General features: G+C 44.9%; 1 protein-coding gene across 6 annotated transcripts in view; it reads left to right on the top strand.

Annotated features, from left to right (window-relative positions):
• SAMD12 (sterile alpha motif domain containing 12) overlaps nt 1–22,315 on the top strand; it is a 203,911-nt gene extending 181,596 nt beyond the window's left edge. For 4 of the 6 annotated variants that reach the window (XM_083622373.1, XM_083622372.1, XM_083622374.1 and 1 more), the window contains one exon: nt 18,021–20,817. Coding sequence is in view for 2 of the 6 variants with exons in the window: in XM_083622372.1 (XP_083478498.1) it covers nt 18,021–18,043 (23 nt within the window). In the remaining 4 variants the exon portion in view is untranslated. Of the gene's footprint in view, nt 1–18,020; nt 21,452–21,500 lie in introns of those variants that run through there. The other 2 variants (XR_014549977.1, XR_014549978.1) reach the window with 2 other exon arrangements.
• The last annotated feature ends 585 nt before the right edge of the window (nt 22,316–22,900 follow it).

The following is a 22,900-nucleotide window of genomic DNA, read 5'->3' as shown; positions in this document are numbered from 1 at the left end:
TTGGGAGTGGAGGGGTTAAATAAAGAACGCATGGTCCAAACCGGTTTCTAAAAGAGGATAACTGGTCACCTATGTTAAATCTCGCTTCCCTTCTTCGGAGAGAAGTCTTTTTACTGCTTTTGAGTCTCCATCTTTTTGGGAAATGGAAAAAAAAAATCTTAACTATTTCATATTTAGAAATCCCAAAAACACCCCAAACAGTTTGAGGAAGTTTTTTAGCATTTGTAAATATGGGAATTTAACATTAGGTGAAAAGATTACCTGATGCAGATAATCTAGAAAGAATGACAAATAATATTGCTTTCCAGATAGATGAAGAGCATTTTTAAAAATGGACAGAGTATGCGGAGAAATGTTGTAATATACTCATTTGGCCTTTATTGGCATAATTTAGACAATGAAAATAATAAGAGGGGGGAAATCCATAAAACATTGGTAATCCAGACATATTAAACACTTAAAACATATAAAAGACTCAGTAGCCACCATTAAGCAAAATCAAGTAGTTTTAGATTTGACTTCAGTACACAATGGGTCTGCAACAAAACGTTGCAGAGTGGAGTGCTCCTTCTTTCAGGAAAACATTCCTCCCCAATGATTGTCTCCCTACCTACCCATGCATCACCCAGCTAGCATTCTGTGACCACTGAGCATGTTTTGTCTTCAATGGACTGGGTTTTTTTTGCAGCGGAGGAGGCAGGCGTCCCATGAATGTTCTTTGTAAAAAAAAATTTAAAAAGCGTATCTGCATACTTTGGGGTGGGTTAAACCACAGAGCCTAGGTCTTGCCGATCAGAAGGTCGGCGGTTTGAATCCCTATGATGGGGTGAGCTCCCGTTGCTCGGTCCCTGCTCCTGCCAACCTAGCAATTCGAAAGCACGTCAAAGTGCAAGTAGATAAATAGGTACCGCTCCGGCGGGAAGGTAAACAGCGTTTCCGTGCGCTGCTCTGGTTCGCCAGAAGTGGCTTAGTCATGCTGGCCACATGACCCGGAAGCTGTACGCCGGCTCCCTCGGCCAATAAAGCGAGATGAGTGCCGCAACCCCAGAGTCAGCCATGACTGGACCTAATGGTCAGGGGTCCCTTTACCTTTACCTTTAAAGCCTGCTAAACCATCCCTCTGGTGCATGCATGATGCTGCAGGGAAGGCGGTTTCTTTCATGAAAAGAGGGGGGGGCACTGGTTTAGGGAAGGTCCAGTCCAGCAAGAACTTCACCCCACGATTCTGCTGATCACGCAGCTCAGCTGTCCTGCGTTGATTGCAGAGCTTCAGGCACCCTTCAGGCCGACTGGCATGGCACCAGCTTCGCATTAGGGTTTTTATAAAGCACCTTGGATGCCTAGGCACTCTGCGAACATGAAATTAACAAGGCTGCGCCTGCAGGGCTCACCATCAGAAAGAATATGGAGGAGGGGGAGGAGAGAGAATAATTGAAAGAGAAGATCACAAGCTTAGTAACAAAATTATCATCAGGCACAAGCAAACTGAAATAAACATGCCACCAAATACTCCAGCTGCTGTTGACTATAAAATGAGAACAAGGCAGGGAGGTGGGGAAATGATGCGGCCAGAATTAATGGCAAGTCTCTGGGTCTGGATGTGTTCCTCTGCTCTCTATACTAGGGGTCTGCTAACTTTTTCAGCAGGGGGCTGGTCCGCTGTCCCTCAGACCTTGTAGGGGGCCGGAATGTATTTTTGGGAGGGAAATGAACGAATTCCTATGCCCCACAAATAACCCAGAGATGCATTTTAAATAAAAGGACACATTCTACTCATGTAAAAACACGCTGATTCCCGGACTGTCTGCGGGCTGGATTTAGAAGACGATTGGGCAGGATCTGGCCCCCGGGCCTTAGTTTGCCTACCCATGCAGTCTATACCAGGCATGTCCAACAGGTAGATCGTGAGCTACTCGTAGATCGCCGGGGGGGCGGGGTCCCATGTAGATCTCAGTATGAAGTTTAGTGATCGCCTTTGGCCAACCCTCCCCTAAAAAACAAATTCCTGGCAATGACAATGGGTAGATCATAGCCGGTCTTTTTATACTGTGAGTTGATCGCAGTCTCTTGGGAGTTGGACGTGCCTGCTCTATAGCAACACGAGTTACATTCTTCTTGCATCAGTATCATATCTTGCAGTGGACAAGGACATGGGTCAGTTTGTCAGTCCTCCGCTGTCAAGCTGGTTGCATGACTACCTCATCCTCATGACTATCCCGTCCTCAAGGATGGGAAGCCTGTGACCCTCTAGATCAGAGCTTTCCAAACTGTGTGTCGCAACACAATAGTGTGTCAGTTGCAGGTGTGTCGCTCAAACTCTCCCTGCACACCTCCTGGGGCTGGAGTTAGTTTAACCTTTGGTTTGCTAGTAAAACTGAATTGCCGTATGATGAAACGATGCTTCTCTAAAAAGCATGTCATGCAAGGTTTGGAAAGCTCTGCTTTAGGTGTTGTTAGACTACAGCTTCCATTATCTCTGTCCATTGGCCATCGGTTGGGGATCACTGGAGTTGGAGCCCAACAACATAATGAAGGACAATAGGATCACCACTCTGCCCATAACCCCTCGTTCGGCCCATCACTGGAAGATAATGTTACAGGCTGCTCTGACCCCTGCCAAGCCACGCATGGGATTCCAGGGGTCTTGGCCCTCAACCAGGGTTGGTGCTCCTTTGGAGAATTGAAGACACAGCTGTGGCTCTTGTGGCTTTAAGAAATATGGTTTATTCGCATATTTACACCTGAATTTCGATGGAGTGAATCCAGATCTTACAGCATGCTTGTCTCAAGAGGGGCTTGTTCCCACCATCATCAGTGCAGCTCTGGAGTCCAAGACACCTCTCCCAGCTTGCCTTCAGCCAACCAGCCAAAATCCTTCCTTCTGCCCTTTATTCAGTTATTCCAAGCCTCTTGTCACATGCCCTGTACTCTTCCTGTGACATCATAGTCCAGTTAACCTGGCAACCTTCCAAATCTCCTGTCTCTCTGCACAGCTCAGTCAGGGCAAGGTGTGAGGACAGTTCTCTTGCCTTACCAATGGCCCTCAATGGCCCTGTATTGTTTCTTAATGGCCCTAGCTTGGCCAGGTCCTTTGGATAGGCTAGCCCAGGAATTCCTCTGCAGCTTATATTTCCCCTTCCCATCCCAAATAACCCAAAGCCTACCGTTTTAGTAATTTCTAATTTCCTATAGCAATAGTGACTGAACCCCTCTTTTAAATATGCTGACTTCTTTCACAGAGGGAAATGGATTAAATATAAGAAAGATACCTGACCCTGTAGATCTAGTGTGAGTTCCTGGCCTATTTGAAGGCCCACTGAGGAGTCATATTTCAAGGCTCAAAGGATGTGGTACCAGTGGAACTCTTTAGCAGTGGATCAAGGATCCAAATTGGATAAGACCATCTTGTTCCCACAGCAGTGATTCTCGCCTACCTGCCTTTGAGCAAAGAGCGAATATCAATTGTAGCGTGGCTTTGATCTCGCTCAATTGCCGCTGCTGCAAAGGAGACTACAGGACACTTATTAGTGGATCCTGCATTGTAATTCAGACTGCAGCTGTCAAAATACATGAACAAAGTGTCTTTTGTGATGCATTTCCCTTGCTTTGTTTGCTGTTACTCATTCAGAGTTCAATAATTAATAACGAGCATTCCAGTCATTAGTATAAATTAGCCAGGTTCTACTGTATGAGCCACCCACAACTCTGTTTTTTCTGTCTTTCTTTCCTGGAAAAGAATTATTCAGTAGTGTCTCGGAAATGCTTCCTCACACATCATCGCCCATTAATGTCGCTTCCAAACGATATGTCTAAATTCTTGGTTTAAAGGGGGCGGGGTGGGTGGCCTTCAGTCTGAAGGAATAAATAAATAAGAATGATTTTTTATTATTATTTTGCTCAGAAAGTTGATTAGCCAAAATAGGAACTCCGAGTTGAAGTTAAAATGTAAATTTAAATCCCCCCATGTTTAGGATTAAAAATAGGGTATTTTCAAACACCTTATGCATCACAATAAAGATGTAAATGGGCCTGACATTGGTGGTACATGAAATCCATAAATGGGGTAATATGTGGGTCAGATGGTAGGAATTTCTCTGTCTGTCTGTCTGTCTGTCTGTCTGTCTGTCTGTCTCTCTCTCTCTCTCTCTCTCTCTCTCTTACACACACACACACACACACACACCCCACCGGGGAGGAGCAATTAAAAGTGGTGCCCCGTTTCCATGGACCCCAACCAGATTAACACACACCCCAATTTACCAGCTCCTCATTTCTGCGAGAAGGAACCCCCACCCAGTTGGAAGCTATGTAAACTCACCTTCTAAGCCAAATGAGAGGGAGACATTTTCAGCACAGTCCTATCACAGGACAGAGGTTTTCAACCTTTTCTGAGTCCACTACTCCCTTGACCCGACTACATTCTTTCTGCGGCACACCTGTGGGGCTCAGGAGCCCAGTTATGTCACCCCATGCCTGCAGAGGGGCTGCCATAACATAGGAACATACTGAATTATACTGTATCGCTGTATCTTGCTCGGTTTCAGAGGGGTCTCGCCCAGCCCTGTTGCTGGGGATTGAATCTGGAAACTTCTGTATTTGAGGCAGGTGTTCTGCTTCTGAGCTATGCCCCTTCCCATAAGATGGAGAGGAGCATGATATTGCAAGGCTGTGCAGTTGAAGATGTGATGTTTTGCCGCTCATTTGCAGGTATTGAACCTGAAAGGCCTTGGGGTCCTTCAGATGTTCAGATCATCTGAAAATTAAGCTGCTCTTCCGCTCATTTGCAGCATTAACTCTGCATGTTCCAAAAGACACATGTTGTTAAACATATGCGTGTTTTGAGACCGAGAAACCGAGAACTAATAATCCCACAAATCTACAAGAGTACAAGCAACTAGATCTAACACCTAAATCTACTTTCCTCTCTTTATTGATTGAATTTCTGGTGTTAGCTTTAAATATATATAGACCTGTCAGGATTCGAGTTCCTTGGGTAAGCATCAGTATTTGTCAACTTCACTCTCACCCAGGAAACTGGCAAAGAATCCCCATTGACATTAATCAAAATGTGAAAAGATGAAATAGCTTATGATTCCGGCACGCTGCATAAAAGAGCCTTGAGGCATGAGCTTTCTATACAGGATCAGACATCAGCAACGGAGTGAAGGCACAAGAGGTGTGGTAGTCTAGTCTTTCCTGTGTTACTGCAGAACAGCATTCACCAACATGGTGCCCTCAAGATGCTTTGGACTACAACTACAACGTTGGCTGGGCCTCCTTGTTCACGGACTCTCTGATGCGCATAAGCTTGACCTAAGGTCCTGATTCTGCTGCTGTTCCATTAAAAATTGCAAGGCCAAGCTGGGTATGTAGAGATTCGCACTGGGTGGGATCGCAGAACATCGGGGGGAGGGAGTGTCCTGTGGCAGCCAAAGTATATACAAGAGCTAAGATGATGGGAAGCTACTCAGCTGCCTTCTGCTGACTCCAGGTGCATTGCAAAGATAGATGTTCTTTGTAGCCTTGGACTGGAAAGGGTTAAAAACTTTTTTTTAAGGAGATGGATTAATTTAAGAGACCCCCTGTTGACTGGTGGGCCCATGGCTCTACCCCTCCAAGTGTGTGTATATTGGCTTCTCCATCTTATCGACCTATCGTGATCTTATACCAAATGGAGGCAAGAGCAAAGCCCCCCACCCTCCAAAAAACTACACACACACACACACACGGCCTGCAATGTACAATAACTTAACACAGTTGCCTGTATTTTTATTTTGTAAATTCATTATAGTAATAATTATAAATTAACAGCCAGTGGATTTAAGGGGGGGGGGAACTATAGCGGGGGGGCTGATGTGAGTTGTGGTCCAAAACATATTGAGGGCAGCGCTTGGCAAAAAGCTGTTTCAGGACTATAAGCAACACACAGGGCCAGCTAGAGCCATCATTTGGAGCTCATATACCAAGCCCTAAACAACTAGGGACCTTTGTATATATTTTTATTAAGTTTTCTGTTTGACAATTTAAAATACTCAGTTTACATCCCTCAGTGACTTCCCTTCTTCTCTTTCCATGGTTCATTTTACATATCATAAATCCCTGCATATTTTACAAAAACTATGCCATTCATTATTCTATTATTGCACCCATCAAAACTGGTTTACACTGTTGAATTTATCTTAATGCTGCCATCGTTTTCAGCTGTACACAATTTCCCCCCCATATATTCAATAAACATTTTCCAATCTTCTTTAAACATATGTTCTTCTTCTTCTCTTATTCTATGTGTTAAGTCTGCGAGTTGTGCATATTCCATCTGCTTAAGTTGCCATTCTTCTTCAGTTGGAACCTCACTTGTTTTCCATTTGGGGGCTAACAAAACACAGGCTGCAGTAGTAACATACATAAATAACCTTTTTACATATAATAAGTGAAATAATAATAATAATTTATTATTTATACCCCGCCCATCTGGCTGGGCCTCCCCAGCCACTCTGGGCGGCTTCCATAAAAACCAAAAGTACAGTAAAATATCACACGTTAAAAACTTCCCTGAACAGGGCTGCCTTAAGATGTCTTCTGAATGTCAGGTAGTTGTTTATCGCTTTGACATCTGCTGGAAGGGCGTTCCACAGGGCGGGCGCCACTACCGAGAAGGCCCTCTGCCTGGTTCCCTGTAGCTTTGCTTCTCACAATGAGGGAACCGCCAGAAGGCCCTCGGCGCTGGACCTCAGCGTCCGGGCAGAATGATGGGGGTGGAGACGCTCCTTCAGGTATACTGGACCAAGGCCGTTTAGGGCTTTAAATGTCAGCACCAACACTTTGAATCAGTGGTGTAGCGTGGGGGGTGCAGGGGGGGCCGGCCGCACCGGGCGCAACATCTGGGGGTTAGGGCAAATCCACGGGTTAGGGGGCGCAAATCCACGGGTTAGGTGGCGCAAATTACTTGCCTTGCCCCGGGTGCTGACAACCCATGCTACGCCACTGCTTTGAATAGAAACATCGCCACCCGACCCCACCCTCACCCATCTCTCCCCCCTCCACCTCTTTCCCCCTTTTCTTCCTAATGTCTCAACAAATGAAAATGATTTGTAAAAATGTTACATGGGGGGGGGGGGACATGAGAGAGAGACATTGCACACTTTTGTAAATCAACAAAATCTTTAATAAGATAAATAAATAAATAAATAAATAAATAATAAAAATAACCTTTTTAGACACCAGGGAATTTCAGTCTGAATTATCCCCAACAGAAAGGACTCTGGGTTTGGGGGTGGGGGGTGGGAAGTACTTTTAAAAAAAAATTCAATTCCTAATGGATCATTTCCCAATACTCTTTAACCCTTTTACAAGTCCACCACATATGAAAGAACATTCCCTCCACCTCTTTGCATCTCCAACACTTACCTGATTCAGTCTTACACATCTTAGCAAGCCTAGGTAAAGGGACCCCTGACAGTTAGGTCCAGTTGAGGACAACTCTGGGGTTGCGGTGCTCATTTCGCTTTATTGGCCGAGGGAGCCGGCGTACAGCTTCCGGATCATGTGGCCAGCATGACTAAGCCGCTTCTGGCAAACCACAGCAGCGCACGGAAACGCCGTTTACCTTCCCGCCGGAGCGGTACCTATTTATCTACTTACACTGGTGTGCTTTTGAACTGCTAGGTTGACAGGAGCTGGGACCGAGCAATGGGAGCTCACCCCATCGCGGGGATTCGAACCGCCGACCTTCTGATCAGCAAGTCCTAGGCTCTGTGGTTTAACCCACAGTGCCACCCGCATCCCTTCTTAGCAAGCCTACTTGGAGTTAAATACCACCTGTGAATCATTTTCAGGTAGTTCTCCCAACTTGGACCTTTGATGGAGCGTCTGCTCCCATACCACCCTGTCAACCTGCTGAGCTCTGCAGCTGATGCCCTCTGGGTTGTTCTGCATCCAGCCTCCAGGGTAAGGCCTTATCCTGCAGTGATGCCCAAATGCCTCCACCTTGAAATATGATTGGCATTGATGCTGATTAGTTTTCGGCACCCGTGGAAAATCCATCTCTCCCATCAGATCTTTACGGCACGTTGATTGCCTGGCCAGGTTTTGATTATTCCTGTTACTGCTGCTCTCTGCTTGTGGTTTTAATGTTTATGGTTGTGTTGGGTAGCTTTTCATTCATATTATTGTATTATTGTATGCTGCCCCCGGAGTGCATTGTGATGAAAAATAGGTTACAAATATTTTAAATAAATAAGATGAGATAAAATCACGAGAGATGAATGTTGAGGTAGTCTGGCTGCAAAAATATCCGCCCCTGCATTTCCTACTTTTAGTTCCCCTTTGGGTGACTCATTTTTGTACAGTTATACACCTCAGAGGCAGATGCTTTATGTATGAGTACCACATGCATTTTTAGTGTACCTCATTGGGTCAGCTACAAGGCTAGGGTCTTTGGGTTTATGAATGAGGAAAATTGATAATTGATGGGGGCTATTAGGTTGTGGGGTTTTTTGCAGAAGCAAAGAATGTGAAACAGCTAAATAACAGAAATCTGCATTATTTATTGGCGGAGCATGTTTTGTATACCGTATTTTTCGCTCTATAGGACGCACTTTTCCCCCCTCCAAAAATTGAGGGGAAATGTATGTGCGTCCTATGGGGCGAATGCAGGCTCCTTGGCTTCAGCGATAGCAACGCAAAGCCTCCGAAGCACAGAGGGAGTGCTCCCTCCGCACTCCAAAGGCTTCGCGTTGCTTTCACTGAAGCCTGGAGAGCGAGAGGCGTCGGTGCGCACCGACCCCTCTCGCTCTCCAGGCTGCAGGGATAGTCGCGCGCAGCCCCTCCGGCAGGGAGAGGCTGCATGGGGCTAAAAAGGATGGATCCCACTGGCTGCCTTGGCTTGTGCCATAGCCGCGTGCAGCCCCTCCCGGCAGGGAGAGGCTGCTCGGGGCTATGGCTTCTTTAGCCCCGTGCAGCCTCTCTCAGCTGGAGAGGTTGCACACAGCTAAAGAGGAAGCCAAGACAGCGCTGTCTTGGCTTGTGCCATAGCAGCATGCAACCCCTCCGGAAGGGAGAGGTTGCACGCAGACTGTACGCTACTCTTTGGGGCTGGGGGGGAAATAAGATTTTTTTTCTTGATTCCCCCCCCCCCCAAAAAAGCTAGGTGCGCCCTATGGAACAAAAAAATACGGTAATAGTAAGTTCCTGTGAAAAAGTTCTACTAACAGCGAAGAAAGTTTTGCAAGATAAAAAGCTCCTCGGAAAATAACAAGATGAAATTTCATTGGAACAAATCTCATTGCAGCAGTTTGTATGCCAATGCCTGCACAGGCTGTTTTTGGCTTTTTGCACCTCAGAAACACAGCACAAAATGTGACAGACAGACAGATGTCCCAGAATACAGTGCAAAATGATGGGGAGGAATCCTGGCATAGTTGGGCAGCAACCAACAAGAGGCCATTGCTGGCTGGGCCACAGACACCTCTGGGCCACTCCTCTCTGTGGTATGGCAAATTGATAGTTCAGAGTATCATCCGCCTATTATGGTACGCATGTAGTTCAGGAAGCACATCTGCTTATATATATATATTGCTTGAAAGGAAATCCACGTAGCCTGTGATTAAGAAAGCAGAGCATGCGGATGTGGGTATCATGTGCATATAAGCAACCGCTTAAGGCCAGGTCAACAAATTGGCCCAGGAACCTACTGGTCTGATAAGAAGGGCCGTAAAAACTGAGTTTACACAGTTGCATGAACCAGCCAAGAGTTTTCTCTAAGTCACCTGGGAAGCTCTAAGTTCCTACCCAAAGTCTTACAGTTGCAACCGATGCAAAGGCGAGAGCCTCGGGGGATTTCTGTAGTACGCACTGATTTCACAATCTCTCTGTTTCCACTTCCCAGGGAATGACCGGGGGACGGGGATGGGACGACAGCAGGGTTATAGCTTGGTTGGTCCAGTGGTGGGGCAACAGACTGCAACAATTAGCAGCATGTTTCTGCTAGCCACCCAATTTCCCCTAATGTCCAATTTCCCCATATGCCTCAATGCAGCATCACTTGGGTCCTATTTTTCTAGAAGAAGTGGTGCTGGAACTCATCATGGACCTTGTTCTCTTAGAATGGCAATGGCGCCCACTTGAGAGGTGCCGGAACTGAGTTCCTGTGAGTTCCCCCTTTTTAAAAAGCCCTGCTTGTGGGGAGTGTGGCAAATTTAACATGGTGGGTGGCTTCTCAGACTTGCCCCACTCCCAGCAGCTGCCTGATGCCTTACACCTCTGAAAGTGAGGCTAGGGATCCCCAACGGAGGAATCTCAGTTTTACTTCTGCTGTGCCATATGGGTCACTTTAAGAAAGAAATCTTGTATCTGTTGATTGCCAACACCTATTACTCGAATCAATATTGTGCTTGTCCAATACAACTCTACTCTGTAAAAGTTGCTACTTACAGCAGCTACTACTATGCTATAAGATCCACTGTCCTGTGATATCATATATGGTATATAAGGTTGTTGACAGTTTTTATATTATTTTTGCTGTAAAAATGCGTGAGATTACGATATTGTATTTATTTGTATTACCTAGAGTCATGGCTATCAACTCTTCCCATTTTTTAAGGGAAATTCCCTTATTCCGAATAGGGTTCCTCGCAAGAAAAGGGAAAAGTCGACAGCTATGCCTAGAGTTTGTGCTACTGACGAAGCCCAGGATGGCGAAACAAGGCTAATATTCCAGAAATCCTTGTCTTACACTCTGTGAAAGGATTCTGTGGAACTGTAACAACCTTTCGTGTGGATTGTTGAACAGACAAGTGGAATAGACACTTTCACATATATGGACCTTATGCATAAACTGATTAGAGAATGAACTGATCCACTGGGTCTTCTACTTTTTTTGTTGAACTTTGAGCTACTTCTGTTGAAATCAACGATTCAGTACAATGAATAGTATATAATATTTTTTCAAATGTACAGCCGGTTACATCTTGTGTGTTTATTGAAAATATTTAATCGTAGCCGAGCTCTGATACTGGAAACGAGCCCAGTAAGATGGAAATCACCCAGGGGTGATGGCTGTGGGGCTGTAGCAACGGGTGTGGGCTGTTCTATCATTGGGCAAATGAGGATTTGACTCTCCTTGCCTTCTGGGGGTATCCAAAACCACACCGACTTTTTTTTAAAAGCAAACAAACAAACCTCAAAGCGGTTCACAAAAGGATAAAACCATAAAATCAAGAAAAATGTACAACCCTACTTTAAAACTTACAAAAGTTAAATCAAAGAAAACAGATTTATAAACAACCCAATGTTTTAAGCATCTTGGTAGGCTTGCCTATACAAGAATGTTTTTAGCATGCGCCAGAAACAGTGCAGGGAAGGCGTTTGCTGAATCTCAATAGGCAGGGAGTTCCAAAAGTGCTGCCGCACTAAACGATCAAATTATTACAAAGGTGGAATGAGTAATATCATATCCTTCCAACATTTCTCTGATGAAAAATAGGGACGTCCCATTCCACAATGATAATTTTACTATTTATACCCCACACATCTTACTGGGTTGCCCCAGCCACGCTGGGCAGCTTCTAACATATATAAAAACATCTGCGGCAAACCGGAAGTAACTGGTAGGTTTGCCACCATTCAAGCATGCGCAGAAGTGGCAATCACCATTTGCACATACGCAGAAGCGGGCGATCGCTGCCTGCGCACAATGGTGCCTCTCCCAGCGACCCGTTTCAACTTCCGGACGGGCCTCCAGAACGAACTGTGGTCGTGAGTAGAGGTTCCACTGTACTAATAGCAGCACCTCAAAGCCAGCCCACTAGCAAATCAGCAGCCCGTTCAGATCTCTGCACGCAGGTGTTATATGGTGACAAGACCTCACTCCTGTCAGCAATCGTGCTGAGGCATTCTTCACTAACTGCAGCTTCCAGGTTGACTGCAAGAGAAGGGCCACATACAGAACACTGGCAAAAAGATTCCTGTATTGCAGGGGATTGGGTCCCTTCCCACTCTACAATTCTAAGATTTGTGTGAATGGGTAAACTCAGCCTTAAATACAAGGGGCTTCTTCCATCATGTCTCGTTTGGCTTCAGAAAGCTCTCATGCCGCAAGCAAGCCACTAATATGTTAAGAAATGTCAGTGGTATTGGGATACCACAAGGGTCCTCTCTCTACAATTCCCCCCCCCCCCAAAAAAATGTAATAGTCCCAGAACAGTTTAAAGGGATTGGGCACATTGGAAGTAAATATCTCAGTGACATTTTGCGAGTGGTGTGAAGTTGACTGGGGATAAAAGGAGCCTTCATTTAAACGCCGGTTCTCCGTTCTTTGTCGTGCTCATAAAAGTTAAAACGGAGTAAAAGCCTTAACATGTGTAATAAAGTAATGTTCTGCCTTAAAGATTGCACGGCCCCTTCTCCGTCCGTGCCAGAAAATGCTATTTGCTGCAGTGCATTTGCTGAGCAAAAAAGGCCTTTAAACGCACGTGGAGGCAAAAGTCAGCAATTTTTCCAAAGGCTGCAGAGGAATTAAAACACCTCGCCCAGAAGACCCGGCCATCAATATAATAAACCACCAAGGCAAGGCTGTCTCCCTCTTTCCTGGTGCTTCATAAGCACCAAAAGGCAAATGAACTGAGAGCTGAATTTAATGTTCAACCTCTCAAAGAGACACTGTCACTCGGTGTCACCTTTTTAAAAATGCTGACAAATGTTTCAGCACAGGGGTTGTGTACCTTGCAACTTCAGAGGTTTGTCGCTGAGCCTTTTGACAGGTACCCCTGAGATCTTTTCCACTTCCAGAATCTGAAGGCTGGAACCAAGTCGTCTCTGCAGCAAACCTTGACTTCAGCAAAGTTCATGAACCACCATGTTAGTGCATATTCAAATGTACAGTTTACTTGAAAGTTGCGCTCTTTGATCTCCAGAGTTGCTTTGATGCCTCTGCAGACCTCCCAGCAAGCTAGGCTTCCCTATTCTTTGCAGTGGGCATGTGTACGAAGAATTCCTCCTCCTGGAGGAAAGGGGGAAGACTTTTTTAATGGGAACTGTGTAGGGCCAGGAATACGCAGAGCTGCTGTCACACTACCCGATACCATACCCTCCAATATTTCTTCGATGAATATAGGGACATCTTTTATTTTTATTTTTATTTTTATACCCTGCACACCTAACTGTGTTGCCCCAGCCACTCTGGGCAGCTTCCAACATATATAAAAACATAATCAAACACACAAAGAAACACAGAGCTCCTTCTGTCACTCTTTTCTGCCTAATCTGTGTAAAACTGTCAAAGGTTTGTCCCTCTGTAAAACACACACACACACACACACACACACCTCTCAGAACGAGGCTGTGGGGTTTGTTTGTTTGTTGTTGTTGTTGTTGTTGTTGTTTTCAAAGCAGGGCTGATGAGAATTTTGAGTCTGGTGTTGCTCTAATTACCTGCGGACGCGTGTATGCCGTTTACTAGAATATATTTTGGATTAGTACATTTTTTGTTGTTTTTTCTGCAATCCAGTTGAGTCTCATAGAGCAGCTGCAATAGCCTCTGACTAATTGGCTTTACGAAAGGCTACCTGCTGGGAGCATCTGCCAGGACTTCCATTCTCCCCAAAATGCTTCATCTCAGAATTGCAGGCTGTATGTTTTGATCATCTGGCCTCACAAACAAAAAAATCCATATTGATATCTCTTTTTAAAGAAGAAGAAGAAGAAGAAGAAGAAGAAGAAGAAGAAGAAGAAGATTTGATATCGTATTCATTTCCCCCCCCCCCCAAAAAAAAGTGTTCTGGACTTCCAGCGAGGCAAAATGGTGAACGCCATGGCTGTGTGGAGCCCCTAAGGACTGCCAGCACCAACAGCGCTGCCTGGCTAGTCCCCGTGCCTCACCCTGCCCCCCTTCTTCCCCAACCTTATACTGTACAGTGGTACCTTGAGTTACAGATGCTTCAGGTTACATACGGTTCAGGTTACAGACTCCGCTAACCCAGAAATAGTACTTCGGGTTAAGAAATTTGCTTCAGGATAAGAACAGAAATCGTGCTTCGGCGGCGCGGCGGCAGCAGGAGGCCCCCATTAGGTAAAGTGGTGCTTCAGGTTAAGAACAGTTTCAGGTTAAGAACGGACCTCCAGAACGATTTAAGTTCTTAACCCGAGGTACCACTGTAATCAGCACTAATGTCTCACAACAAATGTACCGGTAGCTGATTTGTAAGAAGCACTGTACAACCTGGAAAAAAGAGACAAGGCATGTACTTTTATAAACCAAGAAAATATTTAATAAAAATTCATTTTTATTTTTAAAGTGTCCTTGCTTTGGTTTGAAAACAGGCGACATTTTCAAATCTGGACAAAACCAAAGCTTAGGCATAATTTCTGGTGATCGGATCTTTTGTCCAGGGTTTCAGGCAGGGGATATTCCTAGTCCTTCCTAGAGATGGCAAGGATCGAACCCGGGACCTTCTGCATGCAAAGGAGATGCTCCAATGCTGAGCCATGTCACTTCCCATACAAAACTTCCTGGCTATAGGCCCGGCTGTGAAAATGTTGCTGCAGTTCTTTGGAAGTGCAGAAAAGCGTAGAGCAGCTTTATGGCCCCTTATTATTGTGGAGATATGCTTGAAAGTGCCTGGCCAGCGCTTGAAGAAATTTCAGAATCCAGAAGGGAGACTGGATAAGATCTCCGCAGGTCAGGGGGCAAGGCCTGGCATTGCTCTTTGCCCAGTTCCATGGCGAATGGGAGCAGATCAAATTACAGAAAATAAGCAGGCATATGCAAAGTTCATCCATTTGCATGATTTATACGTTGGCGGAATTTGGATTTTTAAAATAGAACCCCCAGTTAGTTTGGCGGAGACTTTGACGCGTGCATGAGTGTGAATTTTAAAGCGTTGCCTACGCAGTTCCTGATTATTGCTGCCCCCGAAACCCCTCCATCCTTGATCCGGCCTGGAGGACAGAATGAACCAGAGGCTCTTGTTGTTTCGTTTTCATACTGCTTTTCCCATCAAGTAGCTGAGCTGTTCAAAACCACCTTTGAACTGGTGTACCGTCGATGCCACTTATCAGTGGATTGCTTTGTTAGAAAGTTGTGCAATAAATAAAAAAAATACATGCAGCAATGTCCGGATTTGTACACAGGGGGCCAGGCTTGGAAATTCTATTTGCTGGCAATGTGACCTCAATACAGGAAGCTTAGAGCAGTAAACTCCCCCTGACATTTCACTGTTCAGTGAAAATCAGAATCAAATGCAGCCTTAACCTTAATGTGACCCACGGGAAATTACTGGAACCCGGAGCCATCCTTGCCTTTGCCCTGTCTCATCCGTAGCCTCTTGGCAAGAATACGCTAGCTTGCAACAGTAATTCTCTTGCGGAGCATCTGTTTGCTGGCTGCGAGCCACGGCTCTTCGGGTGTATATTTTATTTATAAGCGATCTTTTATCAGGAGTCGAGTACATGTAGAACACCTATACACAAGGTGTCTAATTACAAGTCGTTGGGGGCTTTTCTCTGTTTTTGGCAGGACATGGGGACGTTTGCAGGATCAAAGTGAAGGGTCCCTGTTTAAGGTGCTGCTACGAATTGGCAGCTTCCCTCTCTTCGGCCATCATCTAAAATGCCTGCCAATTAATAGCATGCCTCTTCGTTGATAGCATGCCTCTTCGTTCAGCTTTGTAAAAATAAGAATAAGCGTCAAGACGTTACAAGCCAAATACTCAGAATATTGGCACTCTGAATGAGCATTAAACTTGCTTGTTGCTCATCAGTTGGGATCCTTATATGTTGTTGAAAATTGTACACACATGTTGCAGATTATTCTAAGACAGAGCTCCTTCCAGAAGACATGAAAAGTCTGGATATTGAAGGGGGTGCTTGATATTCTTTGGCCAAATCAGTTTTTCCTGAGCAGTGTCTCATTAAGAGCTGGGATACTACATGCTCCATTCTGTCCTGATCAGGGATTTATCACCAGATTTTGCTGTGATAGCGTTAGCCCTTCGTTAAAGATCAACCCTGCAAGAATTCATCCTGTGAATTCGCAGTTTCGCTTCTTATCCAAGTGTACACAACTTGTGAGTTGAGCTTTTTAAGCTTCCATATAAACACAAGGGAGGAAAGTTGGGCTGTCCTTCACAAGAAAAGGAACCACAGAGAAAACAGAGTTACCAATAAAATGCTCAAAATGTTGTTGTTGTTTAGTCATTTAGTTGTGTCCGACTCTTCATGACCCCATGGACCAGAGCACACCAGGCACTTCTGTCTTCCACTGCATCGCAGTTTGGTCAGGCTCATGTTTGTAGCTTCGAGAACACTGTCCAACCATCTCATCCTCTGTTGTCCCCTTCTCCTTGTGCCCTCAATCTTTCCCAACATCAGGGTCTTTTCCAGGGAGTCTTCTCTTCTCATGAGGTAGCCAGAGGGTGAACTTGGGAACTTCTGTACGCAGAGCAGAAGCTCTGCTACTGACCTTCTCTCTCACACACTCATTCTCTCACACAAACAATCCTGGATTTCCCTTCTGGCTGGAGAAAGGCAGATCCTTATCCAACCCAGCAGGGACAGCAAATCCCTTTGAAAGCAGAGGTTGTGCTGGCGACAGGCCTAGAGCAGATCTTCTTTGGAGAAGAAGCATCCCGGCTGCAGAGTTCATAAAAACTAAAAAGAAAAAAGATTGGGCTAGTACCCTGTTGAAGCAATTATCAGTTGATGACTCATGTAAGTTTTAATCTGCTAATTAGTAGACCAAATATGCATACGTAGCATATGACTAAAGCAGTTGCTTTGGTGGTGGGAAGTTCCTGAGGGAGGTGGTTAAGTTATGCATGTGCACTGCATGGCCCAGGAATAGGGAAACTGGACCTCCAAAATGTCGCTGGACTACAACCCCCATCATTGCTGGCCATCAGCTAGGCTGGCTGGGGCTGGTGGGAGTTGGAGTCCAGCATCTGGAATGCTAAGTGTGCATATTTGGTCCACTAATTAGCAGATTAAAACTTATATGAGTCACCAACTGATAATGGCTTTAATAATTGCTTCAGGTGAGAGTTCCCAAAGATGGTTGGTGTTTTTTTTCAAGTGCTTGCTTTTGCCTGGTGCACTTTCTTGACTCTTAAGTGCACTTTGACTTTTGACTTGATCAAAGTTGGGTGCACTTTTTGACTTTGAAGTCGTATGGTTTCCATTGAACTGGCTAAATGCCTCACCTGCGGATGCCTGCGATTGACCTTCTGCATGCAAGGCAGATTCTCCCCAACTGAGTTGTGGCTCCTCCCCAGCCAAATGTGGTCATCAACCAACTTTGGGGTACAGTGTAATAATAATAATAATAATAATAATTTATTTATACCCCGACCATCTGGCTTTCAACAAAGTATTAAAATACAGTAGTCTGTTAAACATTAAAAGTTTCCCTAAACAGGGCTGCCTTCAGATGTCTTCTAAAAGTCTGGTAGTTGTTCTTCTCTTTGACACCTGGTGGGAGGGCGTTCCACAGGGCGGGTGCCACTACCGAAAAGGCTCTCTGCCTGGTTCCGTGTAACTTGGCTTCTCGCAGTGAGGGAACTGCCAGAAGGCCCTCGGTGCTGGACCTCAGTGTCCGGGCAGAATGATGGAGATGGAGACGCTCCTTCAGGTATACTGGACCGAGGCCGTTTAGGGCTTTAAAGGTCAGCACCAACACTTTGAATTGTGCTCAGAAGGAAGGGTTGGATGCAGGGGGGAAATGGTCCCAGGTGATTATCTGAAGGCAAATGAGAGGGCACCAATTTGCAGATCTGGGTCTGGTCAGTGATTGAGTGGATGGGAGACCTCCTGGCTGCCTCGTGTGTACTGCCTTGGATTCCAGGCAGGTGGAATGCAAATGCAGGAAAATAAAATAAAGCAAATATATGCCTGGGCACGTTTTGCTTTAGCAGTTGTGTGATTTGTGTAATGTAGCCTTGACCTTTTGTTTCAGCCGCGATGTGTTGTAATTGCCTCTCTTTGAGCTAAGCATCTACTTACGGCCTGTCTGTTGTTGTTGTTTTTAACAGCCTCGGCAGAGAGCTCTTCGTAAACCGTGGCCAGCCTCTGAAGCTGCCGCCCTGCCAGATGATTCCGAAATGAACTTTTTTCTCCACGAGAAATCAAACAGAAATACGGCATGAAGCGATGGCACTGCCAAAAGAAGACCGCTCTCGAGAACTGGAGGAGTAGCCAAAGCCCAACCCGTCTCGACAGCGGGATAAAACATGAAGAATCTTCGTTTGCTTGGGGGATTGAAATAATGGTGCTGACTTTCTCCGGCTTGTCATTGGTGGACGCTTTATGCTGGAAAACCTGCTTCTGAAACTCATCACTGTGCATAAACTCCGTGTTCCCATCAGGGAACTCTCTGACCTTCACTAAAAGTTCTGGGGATTCTGTTTTAGGTTTTTTTGGGGGGAGGGGTGGTTCTTTAGCATGACAATACTGGATTATATTATGTATGCAGACGGCATGATGTTTATGGGATGGGTTGGGCGGGAAGTTCCATCTCTGCGAACTCACTGGAAACGTTCACAATTATCCTTGCTCCCTGATAGGAATGTCGGCATATCCTGTATGTGTTAGTGATGCAGCTGAATGGTAAATTCCATCCTATGGTATCGGCATTCCATATGTGATCTCCACACAGAGGTTCTCACGGATTTGGTTGTGCTGTGGGAAACTTTCTGAGGACACATCTGTTAAAAATGAGTTCCATGGATCTCCCTTTCACTAGGATTGTACCTTAAGTCTAGCTCATGATTTGCATCCTTCACCGATTCCTGCAAGTTTGGTCTGGTAACTTGTCTGGATGTTGTTAGGCTATTTTGACACTTTACTTATAGAAGTAGTAGAATGAGAGCACGTACATTTCTTTGCTGCACTAATTCCTCCCACCACCACCCCCCCAAAAAAAAATGACAAGAAAGACTCTGTTGTTTTGATGCATGTTCAATAATAGAGGGGAAGAAAATAATCTCAGATAAAAAAGATTGCTCTCTCGTTGCAAGAACCCCTTGTTTTTGATGATGAAGACAGCTGTATCATTGTAAAAACAGTGAGGCAATTCCCAAAGCATCCTCATCACACTGGGTGAAAGCAGCTTTTCCTTTCTCTTTATCCTTATGGAGTTCTTATTTCAAAATATATGCATTGTTTTCCAGGGTGACCTCTGAAAAACCTGCATTCATCTGCAGCAAAAGCCAGCTGTACAGAGTACTGATTGGCTAGCGCATGGAACGCCATGAACACCACCTGACCACCCGCTTTTTCTCCCTGGAATATGGATGCTCGCCAGTTTTTAACAGGAGAAAAATGGGAAAAGGTGAACCTAGAGATTAATACACTTACATATGCTATTTTAAATAAAATATATCCCCCCCCAAAAAAAACCAAAACCCCACATTCTTTGGAAACAGGACTAATTGCTTGATCCAGGGTTTGACTTGTAGGCGAGGAAGTTCTTGAGACCACTGTTTAAACGTTATGTCTGTCTTCACCATTAGAAGCAATTTGTGCCGACGGTCGAGAGTAAGAATACTTGGGGGGCAGGGAAATGACTACCTTACCCTTTTTGTTTTTAGGTACATGGATAAATTTTGCAGATTATGATGTTGCAAGTTTAGGAATGAAGACTGCAGTTATTTATAGAATGGTAAAATTAACCACCAATCACTTCCAAGTCTCTTTGGAGGACTGAAGCTTTCAGTAAAGCAGAGCTTTCCCAAATGTCTTCCTGAGCAGGTCAGTCCAGTGACATTTGCTTCCTTTGACCAGCTCAGTCCCTGGGCTTCACATCTTCCTTCCATCATATGTGCCATATTGTCCTCAGATCTCTCTTGGGTTAGCCTGATAACTCACTGGCGGTAGAGTAAGCCAAAATCCCAAAGGCCACAGATATTTTGGAATTCTTCAATGGAGTGTCAAGGAGCCATCTATTGAACTATGTTCTGTTTTGAATCAGAGCTGTCCCTTTTTCAGCTTAAGCCTCTTGCTGTCATAAAATGCTGTCTTACTAGCAAAACTGTTTACTTTCCACATAACTGTAGCTGGCTCGAGACTGTTGCATCTGCACTGAGCTTAGCTCAGCACCGTTCGCTTTCTAGGTTGCCAAAGCAGAGCAGCTTAATTTCCATCCATAAAAGTGCTTTCCATCCAGTTTCCTATTGGAAACAAAACTTTCAGTAGTGAAAGATAATGGTAGCATCCATAGGAAACCCAAAGGTCTAGATCCTCCTGGACCCTAAATCAAGAGATAGGAACTCTGCAATTGATCTCTCTTTCTCCCACCTGATAGACTGTTACACTTACCGAGTGACTTTGAATATATATGAACTTCCATGTAATTCATACGTTGAACCTTGTCAATCCTACAACTTGCACCTTAAGAAACCAGCTGTTCTATGAGCACACATGGATCTTGAACTCCTCACCTCTTTTCCTTCTTGTGATCACTTGCCATTGGCAGCCCAGATGCAGCAGTGACTTGTGGACTGGGCAGCCTTCACAAAAGAACCCAAGAAACTCAGCGTCTACGTATTTGTTAAATCAAGACTGGCCCATCTCAGCATAGCCTTACAGCAGTTGCTATGGCTGACCTGCTTTGAGGAAGAAATCAAAACCCATATGGATTTAGTAAGCATCTCACTTTGTCCTGGTCAAGCACTTGTATCAAATTGCCAACGTTTTCTCAATCTGGCCCTTGAAGCTTGACCATATTTTTGTTATTAGGCTTCTTCATTTGTGATTTTCCACACAGATGATTTAGTGTGTTCTGCTACCTGGAGGAAAGAGTCTTTCTGAATAAAAATCATGTCCCAAGCACCTGCATTGTTGTGGAGGTGGAGTGGTTTGCAATGCTTTGTGATGTCCATGCAGAAAGTTCACATTCTGGTATTTCAAGCCAATTCCGACTGCTTTTCTGGTGCTGTGGCATTGTTCCTGTCTGCTGAGCTTGACAGCAGCTGCTGGTTTAGAGGTGTAAAAACATGACATGAAAGTTCCCTAGAAAAGGGACAGGTGTGTTTTGCAGAAGTAGTTGAAGGCCACGGGTGGCCTTCAACTAAGTTTTACTCAGGGTCAACCCACTGAAACGAATGAACGCTGGGTCCATTAAGTTCAGTGAGTCTAGTCTGAGTAAAAGGCAGTTGACTACCACCCCGGGACAATGTGGTTGAACTTGGCTCTTCCATAAAAATAATCAATTGCCCTTTGTGTTATATAATACAGTCGCTGATACTAACTCCTGTGTGGGACCATGTCTACAACCAGTGCCTCAGATTATTATTGACTAGTGATGAACCTACTTCTGTGTGTGCTGAGGGGAACTAACTGGTTTCCTTGCGCACTCTCTCAGCACTTTCCTCTTCCACCAGCAGCTGTTCGTTGCGTGTATAGCCTTCGAGCATTATTAGACTCCCTTGGTAATCCATGTGTAGACTCTCAATAAAGTGTTAATGTAAAAGAAGAAGAAGAAGAAGAAGAAGAAGAAGAAGAAGAAGAAGAAGAAGAAGAAGAAGAAGAAGAAGAGTCCTGATAGATCAGATCCAAAGAACCATCTTTGGTCCAGCATTTGGTTTCTAACTCTGACCAGCCAGTCACCTCTAGAAGCTCAGGGTGTGAAGGCCTCCTTCATTGTTTGTCTCCAGCATCAGGAATTTAATTAATCAACCACCCTGATCTGTCGTACTTTCCCCTCAGGGTTAGATGGGTTGGTTTCTGAATGAAAGAATTATGTTAAATACAAAAAGGAGAGAAAAGGCATTTGCAGGCTCAACATGCAGAGAACATCCTTTGCAAGATTTCCCCTTAGTGAAGCTCCTCTCTGGACCCTTTCCAACATGTCAACATCTGCCATGCCCCTCGCTGAACTTCGGGTGATATTTAGCTAAGTTTTGCACAGAGTAGTCCCATTTAAATTAATGGACCAAATTTAATCGAATACCACCCATAGTTCTCTAGCTGTCGTCTCCCTGCAGCGATTTTCCTATTTTGTATCTTGAGGAACTCTTTATGTGTTGACTTGCGTGATGAAGACACCTACCATTAAATCCTTGTGTGTTGCAACAATGGCGCATGTTCTCAGTCCATGCAGGGCACTGGCTGGGCCTGTTGGGTCTCCTCATGGGCCCTTCTGATTTGAGGAAGCACACCCAATAGGGGAAAGCTGAGTGGCAGTGTCAGCTAAGCTGTTTTTCAGGAAATTGTGCCTGCCCATTGTTGACCCATCTCATTAACCTCCTGAGGAACACCAGGGGAATTTTAAAGCACAGTTTGAAGTTACATCTTCCTCATAAGCTTCCTCTTCTGTTTTGTGGTGATTTTTTAAAAACAAATATTCCAGGATGATTTCCAGTAACGAAAAAATACGTGAGCTATTATTTATTGTTATATAGGCCTAGAAACTAAATGTGTTCTCAGGTATTACCATTACCCAAAGATGAGGGTAAGCACTGGGTAACCAATATAACGGCTGCCATTTTGTTTCTGTTTGAGGGGTATACCCACAAGTCTTTGCCATACTTGCTTCCATTCCACAGTCACCATTGTTGGCCTGACTGTCCGTAGTGACACCTTGGGGCACAGACCAGCCAAAAGGACCTTCAAACTCTTCTCCTCAGCTGGGCCCTTTGGGTTTCAATCAACTGTTCTCATTCCAGTCCTCTAAAATGACAATTGGAAAGTATGCATTTGCAAAATGACCATGAGATCCAAATAAAGGTCTGATCAAGTACAATGTATACATGCTTATCCCCGGCATAATTGTCATTATTTTGTGGTGCTTTTACTTGGGGGTGGGGAGGTAAGGAAGTTTCAGGGTGCTGTCATCAGCTCCTGGCTGGTTGCCCAGGAAAGTATAAAGACAAGGAAAGGTTTCTGACTGTCCTGTTTTATTTCAGTATTTACA

The sequence above is a fragment of the Podarcis filfolensis genome (genome assembly GCF_964270895.1).
Source record: "Podarcis filfolensis genome assembly, chromosome: 7".
In the NCBI taxonomy this organism is placed as follows: Eukaryota; Metazoa; Chordata; class Lepidosauria; order Squamata; family Lacertidae; genus Podarcis; species Podarcis filfolensis.
Note: the sequence above shows the minus strand (reverse complement) of the source record. Positions and strands in the feature narration are given on the sequence as shown.